General features: G+C 64.2%; 1 protein-coding gene across 7 annotated transcripts; it reads right to left on the minus strand.

The window, feature by feature from the left end:
- Positions 1–866: 866 nt before the first annotated feature.
- SSTR2 (somatostatin receptor 2) lies at positions 867–10,532 on the minus strand. Of its 7 annotated transcripts, XM_080561090.1 has the most exons (4): positions 9,776–10,246; positions 7,657–8,730; positions 4,371–7,073; positions 867–2,424 (listed from the first exon to the last, which is right to left on the minus strand). In XM_080561090.1, the coding sequence occupies exon 3, from the start codon at positions 6,996–6,998 to the stop codon at positions 5,883–5,885; it is 1,116 nt and encodes a 371-aa protein (XP_080417216.1). In that variant the 5' UTR covers positions 6,999–7,073; positions 7,657–8,730; positions 9,776–10,246; the 3' UTR covers positions 867–2,424; positions 4,371–5,882. The 7 variants fall into 7 exon arrangements, with proteins under 7 accessions (XP_080417216.1, XP_080417217.1, XP_080417219.1 ...); XM_080561091.1 differs by lacking the exons at positions 7,657–8,730; positions 9,776–10,246 and adding an exon at positions 10,359–10,532; XM_080561093.1 differs by lacking the exon at positions 7,657–8,730.
- Between the last annotated feature and the right edge of the window lie 1,033 nt (positions 10,533–11,565).

Consider the following 11,565-nt stretch of genomic DNA (forward strand, 5'->3'; position numbering starts at 1 on the left):
TTGCTTAGTTTTTACCCAAATCCTGTGAAACCGTGTTTGTGCTGCAAATGGGGTGTGTGTGTAAATCATGCTTGTTTTGAAGGGGGTTATTTTCATGGAAAATGTTGATAGCAAAGCTGGCTTGTGCAGCCAGTCAGCGCTGCTGGCTGCAGCGAGTTGGACTTTTCAGTTTATCGTGGAGCCAATTTCTATACGTCTGCAGTAAAGATCTCTGTGTTTCCCTGGTAATACACCTTGTCTCCAAGCACACACGCTAATGCGTTCGCACCCCCCTCCCAGTGCTGTTTTCTCCGGCAGATTAAATCTCTGGTGGTGGCGATTTGCTCTCTGATCTCTCCAGAAGCAGCACAGGGCTGCTGCCACCTTGAAGACCAGTTTCTGCCTTTCAGCTGTTTGCAGCGAGTTGCTGCCACCCCCTGCCCTCGCGGTTATTTGTCGTCATTCTTCACCTGTGACCCATCGGGTTTAGTGTTCGGTACAGACAGACATGTCTGTACCTCGGGTGCTCTGAGTTTGTGCTGACCTGGCGTGATCCTGAGCTTTTAGGGCAAACCCAGCTCTCCTGCTGGGGGTGTTAGAGCGTAACGGGTGTGGGGGGCCGCTGGAGGGGATTGCATGTGCACTGTCCCTCGGTGAGACTCCAGGTCTGGTGCCTTTGGTCCTCCAGGGAGGATTCCAAGCCCCCCTATACCTACGCTGCTCCTGCCCAGCTCTGACACATGCACAGAAATTCAGAAACCGTAGGAAAACCTTTACTTCCCTCCCACCCCCCCCTCAGCGTTTCCTTCCCCGTGAAACTGGCAGCGCGAAGGCTCAGCTCCACATCCAGACTTTGAGAGACAGCATATTGCTCGGAAGAGAAAGGCTTAAAGCAGAAACGCTCTCCATCATGTTCCAGTCACAATGTCTTACACCAGACCCACGCACACCACACAGAGCACGGATATAGATACGGCGGGGTGTATGTACAGGACGTGGGCAGCACGGCGCTGCGGGGGGACCGCTCCCCGTCGCTGGAGCCCCAGCTTGGCAGGGAAGGGCTCCACATTTAGCAAGGGCTGAAGCTCTTCTCCTGCTGGTGTCACCTCCCAGCACGGCAGCGGCTTCCGTGGGCCCTTCTGCCTCTGCAGCCAGCCCCGCGGGGGAGCCAGGGAACCCCAAAGGGCTCGGTCCGATTCTCTCCTGAATGCTGATTGTGGCACGCACAGCGGGACAGGGGTGCAGAGTGTCTCTATGGCATCAGCGATAACAAAACCCTTTGCTGGCGTGTCTGGTATATATACATATGTACAGTCACCCGTCCCTTCCCTCCCGACCGCGCAGCGTGGGCTGGGACTGCTGGGTGCCCAGGCATCCCTTGCCCTTGCATCCCTTGTCTCCTTGTGGTCAGACAGAGGCAGGTTCCCCTGATCCCAGCTGGAGCCGTGTCCTTGTGCTCTTGCTTTTTGCAGTCCTGGAGGGAGCAGGGTGAAATCCAGCAGGAGGTACGAGCTGGGGATCGCAGGCGGGCAGAGAAGGGCAGAGGTGTCTCAGGGCCACAAGCAGCAGCTGGCTTTTCAGACCTAGGGATGGGGGGGGGGTCACGGTTGGGGTCTGCTGCGCCCTTTGCTCTGGCCTTGCCGGTGATCTCCCTGTGCGCAGCCCGGGGCAGGGCGTGCGGTCAGGGGGGAGGACGCAGGCTCCCCCTGAGCAGTTTGAAGTCAGCTTATTCACAGCAAGAGCTGAAACAACCTCAGGAGCAAAGCACAAGCTGTCTCCCAGGCCGTGCGCCCCAGTGCCGGGGCCATCAGCGCTGCGGGGACCCCCAGTGCCCCCCTCCCGCAGCCCCAGGGGCTAAGGACCGTCTCTTGCGTTGAACCCTGAATCTTTCCGGCACAAGTCTGGGGAGCAAGTGCTGCCGGTGTTCCCAGCAAAGAAGTCCAAGGCAGCTTTGGTGCTGGTGTCAGGAGCTGTAGCGATGCAGAAGGAAGGCTCCAGGTCTGAAGGCAGCCTCTCCCTGCCTGTCGGAGCAGGCACTGGCTGGCGAGCACCGAGGAGAACCGACCATCACGGTGCTGGGAGCCAGGATCTGTCCCAGCAAGCATGCCTTGGGCCTGGCCGATGCTGAGCACAGCCACAGCACCGGGCTTTGCGCCCTGGTCCCCTGGGTGCACTACAGGACACTAGGACACAGGACACACAGAGGCACTACAGGGGACTCCCATCACCTCCAGTTTGGGATAAAGTCTGGAGCTGTAATTAACCTCGCTTGCCTGGGGACGGTCTGCACGTGAAGGGGCAGCAGGGCTGCTCCGGCACTCGCAGGATCAACCTCTCTGCTCTGAAACGAACTGGGAGAGATTTCTCATTACGCCGCTGGCAGCCCTGCCGAGGCTGTTCTGAACAGATCCGATATGAGGTCAAGTTCCCACTAAATTCAAGTGGCTGAGAAGGAAAACTTTGTTACTCGCGGCAGCAGTGGTGCTGCTGTTTATTAGCTGGTGACGGCCCAGCGGCAGCTTTTATTCACCTGCTTTTACTGCGAGTGCTGGGCAGCGCCTGTGGCTCCCTCTCCTGCTCTCCCTGCCAAGACGGGCTTGTTTCGCTCTGCCTTTTCCCCTGCTCGAGCCCTGGGGCCCCAGCAGTGGCCGGGAGGTGCCTCAGGGCCCCAGCAGTGGCCAGGAGGTTCCTTGTGCTCTGCCCCACGCAGCCCACCTGGGGTGGCCTTTGGGGAGCCCACGGCAGCTCCCTGTGTCCCGTGCTCCTCGCCCGCTGCCCCGTTATCCCCATCCCATGAGGGCCCCTGGGTGCCAAGGAGGGAACTGGGGAATTTCAGCTCCCAGCCCCCTCGTGCAGGGCAGACCTGAACACAAGCAGCAGCTCGAGCCCCGTTCCCACAGCTCTGAGCTGCCGCTGGGGTGTGTGTGCGCCAGGGCAGAGCTGACCTGGGCACGAAGCATCCTCTCCACGTCCCACCTGGGGGCACGTGTCCTTTCCAAGGCTCCCGAGGACTCTCCTGTGCTAGGAAGCCGTGCTTGCTGTATTTGCAGCACACAGAGGAGATGTGGCCAGGAGCCCTGCTGTGGGTCGTGGTGCTGGTGGCAGGGGCCGCGTGGGCAGGACCAGGGTGCTGCCAGCAGCGCTGCAGGCGTGTGCTGGGGGCTGCCAGCACCAGGGGCTTTAACCCCCCTCCCTCCCCGCCTCCTGGCCTGCCCCACGCTCCTGCCACGCACCCAACTCCTTCATCGCCCACCAGACACCGACCACCCCGAGCCCAGAGGACGCGTCGCCGCCGCTCTGGCACTAAAGCCTCATCCTGACAGCGGCTGCGCCCGGCCCGGCGATCCCGATCCCGTATTTTTAGTATGACATGCTGCTCGTTTTAATTCCTGCGGCATCCACAGGCGGCCTGCGTGCTGCCGTCACCGGCTCTCGCTGTGGGTTTCCACACGCCCTAATGGAGCCGTCGCAGGGACGCGAGCGGCTGCCAGCAGCCCAGCGCCCCGGCACCTGCTCAGCACCGAGCCCACGCAGCGCCTCTGCGTGCTCGGCCGCGTGTCCCTCGGGGCAGGAGGTAAAGGGTTAAAAGCAAATAAATGCTTTAAAAGCAAATAAATGCTGACCAGGCGCTGCTTTGTGCCCCGTGGGGCGTCCCTCTGCTGCTGCGCCGGGGCTGGTGTCTGTGGGGACGTGGCAGGGAGCAGGCACCGAGCCCAGCACGGAGCTCCCGTGGGGTTTTGGGGGCTGGTGAGGGGCGGTGGGGTGGCCCAGCAGGACGGGGGTGATGCTCTGGGCGGGGGGGGGACTCGCTGCTGGGGCAAAGCCACAGGAAAACTTGGAGCTGGCGGTCCTGGAGCATGGCCTGGGGGTGTGCACCGAGCAAGGTGGCACCCCAAAACAGGCAGCGCCTGGTGGGAATGCTCCTCCTTGCCCCCTGCCCCCCTGCCCTTCTCGTTTGTAGCGCGAGGTGAAGGCTCAGCGCCTGCTAGTGCGGGAGCTCGTGCGGGGACACGTGGGTCCCACGGGCAGGGGAGGGGGTGCGGGACTGGATGGTCCCTTCCACCTAAATCGCTGCGTTCCCAGGTACCTCGGTATCCCAGCACCTTCCCTCCTGCTTGGGCTCTGCAGGGTTTTTGTGCTGACCCCAGGCGTGGGCAGGGGCAGAGCCACTGCTCCAGGACATTCCTGAGCAGCTAAACTCAGCAGGCGCTGGGCGCCGCTGGGGCTGGGCTCTAATTGCTGTTTTGGTGTCTGACCGGAGCGTTTTGGATCCCAGGTCCCCCTGCCGTGGGGGGACACGTGGTGGGCCGAGGTTGGCTCTGCCCCAGGCATCCAGACCAGACCCGCCGCCCCCTCACGCTGCCGCCCGCACCCCAGGGCCCCCCCCTTACCCGCGCCGTGGTGCGGGAGAGGGACGAGGGGCTGGATGCGCGCAGCCCTGCTCCTCCGCGCGGCTTTGTGCTGGAAGCCCCTGGGGAAGCTGCTGCCCCCCCCGTGCAGTTACCTGCGGGACGTGCACCCCGGCAGCGAGGTGGGTGGCTCGCAGCGGTCGCAGCCTCGCCGTCAGCCCTGGGGCACGGGGACAGGAGCAGCCGCAGCCGTCCCGCGGGGGGGGGCAGGCAGGCTGGGGACTCTGCTCCAGGGCTTTCACAGGGGCTCCTTCAGCTCCGTGTCGCTTGCTCTGCCGGTCCCTTTAGTTGGGATGAAGGTCTGAGCCGAGTCCCCCAGCGTCCCCTGACCTGCTGCCGTCGCCCGTCTTCTCCGTCACCCCCTCCTCCTTCGTGATGTGCCTGGGAGGAGCAGGGGCGGTGTCCCCAGCCCCCAGCCGCTGGGTGCTGCTCGCTCGCCGTGGGGACGATCCCGGAGCCACCGCAGCGGCAGGACCACCCCGAGTCTCACCCAGCCACGGAAGCCAGCAGCAGCAGGACGAAGAGCAGCCTGCACCAGGGCACTCCAACCCCCCCGGTGTTCTGCCGAGGATTTCCTACCGGACCGTGCCGTGGCTGCCCAGCCACCCTGAGCAGGGCTCGCCGGGGACAGTGGCGGTTTCGGGCCGGTGGCGCAGCCAGAGGCTGATGTGAACGGATCTGGGCGGCAGGAGGGGCAGCGGCTACAGGAGGGAAAAGGGGGAAATCCTCCATCCGAGGAGAAAACCTGCGGGAAGGTGACGTCACGGGAGGCAGGAGGGCAGGGGCTCTCCTGCAGCGGGGGGCACAGGAGAGGGCTGCGTCCCTCGGGGCGGCCGCCTCCATCCTGCTGTGCCTCCTCCGCGGCAGGACCCCTTCTGCAAAGGACGCAGTCAAACAGCAGTAGGGAGGCTTCGGGGGAACGTGGTTGAGCGAGTTATAAGCCGGGCAAAGCACAACCCCAAACGTCCTCGTCTCCTCGGGGACTGCAGGAGTGGAACACGCCCAGGGAGCTCCTGCCGGCTCTCAGCGCATCCACACGGTGGCACAGGCGGTGGCACCTCCTTGGGTCGCCCCCGGTGCATGCAGGGCCCAGCCCGGCCAGGCTCCACGTTGTCTGTCCACGTGCAAGCACCCATTCTGGGGCAGAGCACCCAGAGCTGGCTTCAGCCCCGAGGGTAACGCCAGAGGAGCCAGCGGCGCTGCCCCTGCGATGGCTGCGGCCCACGGTGGCACTTTGGTGTTTAAATGCGCACTGCCACGTGGGGATTTTCTACAAGTTGTCTTTGTGCTCCTGGCGAGGCAGCTCCTCGGAACCGTATCCTTCCCAGCGCCAACAAGCCAGCCCGCCAGCAGCTCGGGAGCCAGCCCAGCTGAGGACACCCGGCCCTCCGGCGTGCGCGCTGCCATCCCCTGACTCCCTGCGTGCCGCTGCCCCGCTGCAGCTGGGAGCAAGTGGGGAGAGGAGAGCGAGCGGAGGACAACGCCGCCGACCCCTCAGATGCTCGTCTGCAGGTCACCGTTGAGCAGGGTCCTTTGGGTTTCCGTGGTCTCGTTGAGCCTGGACTTGTCCTGCTTGCTGTCGCTCCGGTCCGCGTCGTCCATGCCGCCGACCTTCACCAGGCAGAGGACGTTCTGAAAGCTCTTCTTGAAGTTGTCGGACAAGAAGGCGTAAAGGATGGGGTTGGCGCAGCTGTTGGCATAGCTGAGGACCACGACGAAGTCGAACATGCCCTTGAGGACGGGCGTGGGCACAATCAGGACGGAGACGGAGGAGACGTTGAAGATGTAGAAGGGGAGCCAGCAGAAGATGAAGACAGCGACCACAATGGAGACCATCCTGGTGACTTTCTTCTCGGACTTTTTCCTCTTGGAGGAGCCCACTCTGATGCCTGAGGACTTGACTTTGATAATGATGAACAAGTAGCAAAGGCAGATGATGGTGAGAGGCACCAGGAAGCCCAGGATGAAGGCGTAGATGATGAAGCCCGTGTACCACGCGCCCGACTCCCCCGGCCAGATGATGGTGCAGCTGCTCCTGCCATGGTTATGCTGCACCCCGGCATAAATCATGATGGGCATGATCACCAGCAGGGAGACACCCCAGACGGCCACGTTGATCATTTTGGCTGTCCTGGGCCGCCTCCACTTGGCAGATTTAATGGGATGGACAACAGCCAGGTACCGGTCGACGCTCATAACCGTCAAGCAGAAGATACTGGTGAACTGGTTGATCCCGTCCACCGTCATGACCACCCTGCAGATGGCTTTGCCAAAGGGCCAGTGCACCAGGGCGACCTGCATGGCCAGGAAGGGCAGCCCGAGCATGAAGAGCTCGTCCGCGATGGCCAGGTTCAGGATGTAGATGTTGGTGATGGTCTTCATCTTGGCGTAGCGGAGGATGACGTATATCACCAGCGTGTTGCCGCACAGCCCGACGATGCAGACCACGAAGTAGATGAAGGTGAGGATGGCGTTGCTGGTTAGGTCGAAGTGCTGGCCGGTGGCGTTCTGCGACGCGTTGGTGGGCGCCTCCACCGAGAAGTTGTCGAACGGGGAAGCCGGGGAGAACCAGAAGGCGGTGGCGTTGGGCAGCTCGAATTCCAGATCCATGGCTCTGCCGGTCACAGGTGGTTCAGAGGAGCCGAGATGTCATCTCCCCTCCCTTTGGGGATTAAGGAGAAGATTCTAGAAATGAGGGAATAAGTGGAAATGAAGGGATTCCTGGGGAGGATGTGCCCATCCCGCTGCCGAGCTCTGAGGGAGAGACGCTCCCCGGAGCAGCTTTCCCCAGCCCGGCTCCCCCACCTCTCCTCCCCCCGGAGCCGTGTGGCACCGAGGGGTCTGCCCGGGGCACACCGCGGCTCCTCCTGACCCCAGCGGCTCCGCACTCCTCGGGACCCCCAAAATGCGGCTGCTGCGCCCCGGGGGCGTGGGGCTGATGCCCAATGCGGGGGGGGGGGAGGGAAAACCTTCCCCTTGGGCAGGAGCCGAGGAGGATCCAGCCCCGCCGCAACCCGGGGAGGGGGAAGCCGAGCCCCGGCAGCCCCCGGGGAGGCTGCGCTCGGGGTGCGGGGATGCCCCAGCCCCGCACCGCGCTCCCTCCGCTCCCAGCCGCGGCACCGCGCATCGCCCGCCGGCTCCCCGCCGCTGGTGCTGAGCCCGAGGGGGGTGCTGAGCCTTGGGGCGCTGAGCCGGGGGGCGGCCGCCTTCCCGGTACCGTGCAGGGGGCACCCGGGGGGGGGGGGGGGGCTGGCCCCGCTCCGCTCACCTGCTCCCCGCAGCCCTGCCCCGGCCCGGCGGGCACCGGGGAGGCGCCGGCAGCGCCCGCAGCTCCGCACCGCGCCCCGCTGGGCTCCGCTCCGCACCGCTCGGCTCCGCGCAGCCTTTCCCGGCGCGGCTCCGCCGCCGGACCCAGCGCACCGGCTGCGCCCCGCCCCGCGTGGGGCGGCTCCGTGGGGCCGGGGCGGGGACAGCCCTGCCCGGTGCTGCTCGGTGCTGCCCGGTGCTGCCCGGTGATGCTCGATGATGCCCGGTGCTCCTCGGTGCTGCCCCGTGCTGCTCGATGATGTCCGATGATGCTCGGTGCTGCCCGGTGCTGCTCTCCCTGCCCACGCTTCTCGGTGCTGCCCGGTGCTCCTCGGTGCTGCCTGGTGATGCTCGATGATGCTCGGTGCTGCCCGGTGCTGTTTGGTGCTACCCGGTGCTGCTCTCCCTGCCCACGCTTCTCGGTGCTGCCCGGTGCTGCTCTCCCTGCCCACGCTTCTCGGTGCTGCCCGGTGCTGCTCGATGATGCCCAGTGCTGCTCGGTGCTGCCCGGTGCTGCCAACCCATGCTGCACCCACCCTGCTGCACCCGCCCTGCCCTACCAGCACCGCGATGCCACCGCAGCTTTCTGGGTGCTGCAGCCCCCTCCTAGAGTACCTCCCGGCCGTGCCGTGCTGGGCTTTGCTCCTCTGATCGCTGCTGGCGTGCTGAAGGGTGCCCAAAGGTTCCCAACGTTTGGGTCTGGTGGCGGTGCAGAGGGCTCGGCGCCTTCTGGCCTCTCCGGGGACACCAGGAGGAAGGGACGGGGCAGGGTGACGGCCACGCTGTCACCTCGCTGGAGCTCGCTGCGCCAAGAGGTGCGCGAAGTCCCCGTGTTTCTCGGGGTGCCAGGAGGGTCTCTGCCCCAGGATTTTACACCTTGCGGCCGAAGGGAAGGGAAGGCAGGTCCTGGGAGAGGTGGGCAGCTGGAGGCAAGGATCGGCCACAGCTCTGGGGGCTCCGCACGGAAGGTGGGACTCGTGCAATACAGGTGGCGACTGCCACAGCCTGTCCCGCTGCAGTTACCCAGTAACGACGGCTGGAGGAGGAAGGCCGACAAGAGAGCTCGGGGTGAGATAACCCCTGCTCTGGTTTGTTTGAGATTTGAAAGCAATTAAATAATAGCGATCCCTTCCCCCCCCCCCCCCCCCCCATCTTTCCATCATTTATCAAAGAGAAAATAGAAAGCAGGAAATTAAGAGTGACTTGAAACAAAGAGCCAGGAGCAAGGCTGCTGATTGCAGCACGAAGGGCTGGGAGGTTCTCATTTGCACTTAGCCATCCACTTCCAAAGGTGGATCTGAAGACACGGGGTCTTGGAGCAAGAGCCAGAATCATTATCAGCCTCATAAATCTTTCGGAGGCTGGAAAAAAGCTTCCACTAGAATAAATAATGTGGAAATTCATGTCCCAGTGAAAGCGTGTAAGGAAAGAGGACGTGGAGAGGACGGCCCGGCGGGGGCGATGGGTGGTGGGGTCTCCGTGGGGTGCTGCCCTCTGGGGTTTGGGGTCCCGTTGTGTCACCGAGGGCAGCTCCCTGGGGGTTGCCGGCCCCCCGCTGCCCCCCGATGAGTGCCTGTGCGTGCCCCCAGCCGTGCCCTTCCCCGGGAGAGGTGGAGGCAGAGCAGAGATGTTCCCCGGCACCCGGGAGCAGGGAGTGCAGAGCCCCGGCGTGGCACAGGAGCGGGCTTTGATGCCTCGTGACCTTTTCACAGTTGTTTTCTCCCCGCCGGTTTGCGTGCCCGGGAGGGATGTCCTGTCCGTGCCCTTCCCCGGCAGAGCTGCAGGGTTTCCGTACACCGCGGCCTCCACTGCGCCTGTTTTTCCAGCGCTGCCTCCTTGAATTTCTCCCCCGCACGGGTGATGTTGCCACGTCTGTCCCCGGGGTCCCTCAGCAGATCCTTGCCGGCGGCGGGTCGTGCCGCAGCCCCACCGCCCCGCACGCTCACGCCTGGCCTCGCAGCGTTTCTCCCAGAGCCCCGAGCGCTTCCCCCCCCCCCCCATTTCTCCCCACCTCCTCCCAGCTCCAGGTCTGGTGTTTGAAAGGCAGGGCGCTCCAGGAGGGTTGTCCCCACTGCCCTCACCTCGTGCCGTCCCGTCGTGGTGCTGAGCATCACCGAGCGTCAGCCTCCTGATGCTCCTGATCCCTCCTGCCCGGCAGGTGGGAGGGCTGGGAGGCTGGGGCTGAGCGAGGGGGGAAATTCCGGGGCTGCCCCCGAGCGTGGCTGTCCTGGGGGTCCCTCCGAGCACCACGGCCTCAGCACCCCTGCCCCATGTCTCCACGGCTCCTCTCTGCTGCCCAGCCCCTCTGCTCTGGTGCTGGAGGCAGGAGCCGGGCAGCTGTGTGAATTAAGCCAGCCAGCCCACTCGGCTAAAACCAGACCCGATCATTAAGAAAAAAAAAAAAAAGGCAAAACAAAAAAAAAAACAAACCCCACCAACTAATGAAGTGAAGGGCCAGTCTGCACCGAGGAGCTGCTCGGAGCTGGTATCTGTCTAGCGAGGAGTGCGGCAGCAGCTAACTGAATCAGGAAGCTGTGCTCGGGTCTGCTGAAGGTATTTTTTTTTTTTTTTGAATCTGCCTAGATTTAGCACCGAGTTTTAGCCTCGCGTAGGGTCTGATCTGTACCTCTGGGTGGTCCCCGGTTTGGAGAGATGCTGCCTTACCCCAGCAGCTGGTTCGGTGCTGGCAGATAAACTCCTCTTTGTCCTTCAGTTTGGGAAGCCTCCACTCTGCTGAAAAGCCATTTACTGGCAGGGGTGGGTTTGGGAGGGACACACAGCCCCTTCCCGCACCACCCCGAATGCCATGGGAGAGGGCCACGGGGATTACGCGACCGCAAAGCGGCTTTTAAAGCCCCCCCGAGCCTCCTGCCATCCGTTCCCAGCTGTTCCGCGAGGCTCCCATAAAAAAAACCAGCGCTCCCGACCCCTGTCCTGGAAACGAGCGTGGAAAGGCGCCGGGGCTTCGGTTGCCAACGGAGGGAGAGGGCGAAGTGACCTCTCGCCCCGATCCGCAGGGAGGGCAGCGGGACCCCCCCCCGGGGCACGGGGCAGGGGGGCAGAGGCTGTGCCGGGCCGCTGGGATGGGAGGCAGCCGCGGTGCCAGCAGTTGGCGTGCCCCCGCCCGGAGCCCTCCTGTGGGTCTCTCCTGTTTTTCTTGTTAATGGATGGCAAAAATGCCGGGTCATCCCGCCAAACCCTCTTTGCCCTGGGGGACGGGTCCCCGGGGGATGAAAACCTTGTCCTTCTCCTCCCCGGGGGTGCCCAGCTGGCACGTCCCGTGCTGTGGTGGGAAGGACCCTGCTCGCGCACCCGAAACCGAGAGCGTTTGTAGGGCGCGCGGTGGTGCCGTGCAGCCTCGCTGCCCTCGCCCCCAGAGCACAGCGTCTGCCCGAGGAGCCCCCGGTGCTCGTTCCCTTTGCAGACCCTGAGCCTGGAGCCCCCGGTGCTCGTTCCCTTTGCAGACCCCGAGCCTGGAGCCCCCGGTGCTCGTTCCCTTTGCAGACCCCGAGCCTGCCCCAGGGGCCGAGGCGCTGCCGGGAGCATCTCCCCTCTGCACGGCCCCGAGCAGCTCTGTCTCCCCGTGCCTGCGTGGCACTGCCCTGTCTGTGCTCGTCTCCAGCCCCGAGCTGCTTCGGTGGCTCTGCTGACGCCTGGCCGCAGGCTGTCTGGCTTCCTTGCACCCACGCCTGCGGTGGGGGAGGCTTTGCTTTCTGCTAATCAGCCAAACAAACAGGCTTGGGCCACCTTCCCCGCGCCCCCGAGGCAGGGCAGAAGCAGGCTTATTCCTGCTGGAAGACGCGATCTGATCAGCTGGGGGCTGCGGCCGTGACGGATGGGGGGAGAGGCTCTGGCTGCACCCCCAGCCCCC

This window comes from Anser brachyrhynchus, assembly GCF_964034855.1.
Source record: "Anser brachyrhynchus genome assembly, chromosome: 18".
Classification (NCBI taxonomy): domain Eukaryota; kingdom Metazoa; phylum Chordata; class Aves; order Anseriformes; family Anatidae; genus Anser; species Anser brachyrhynchus.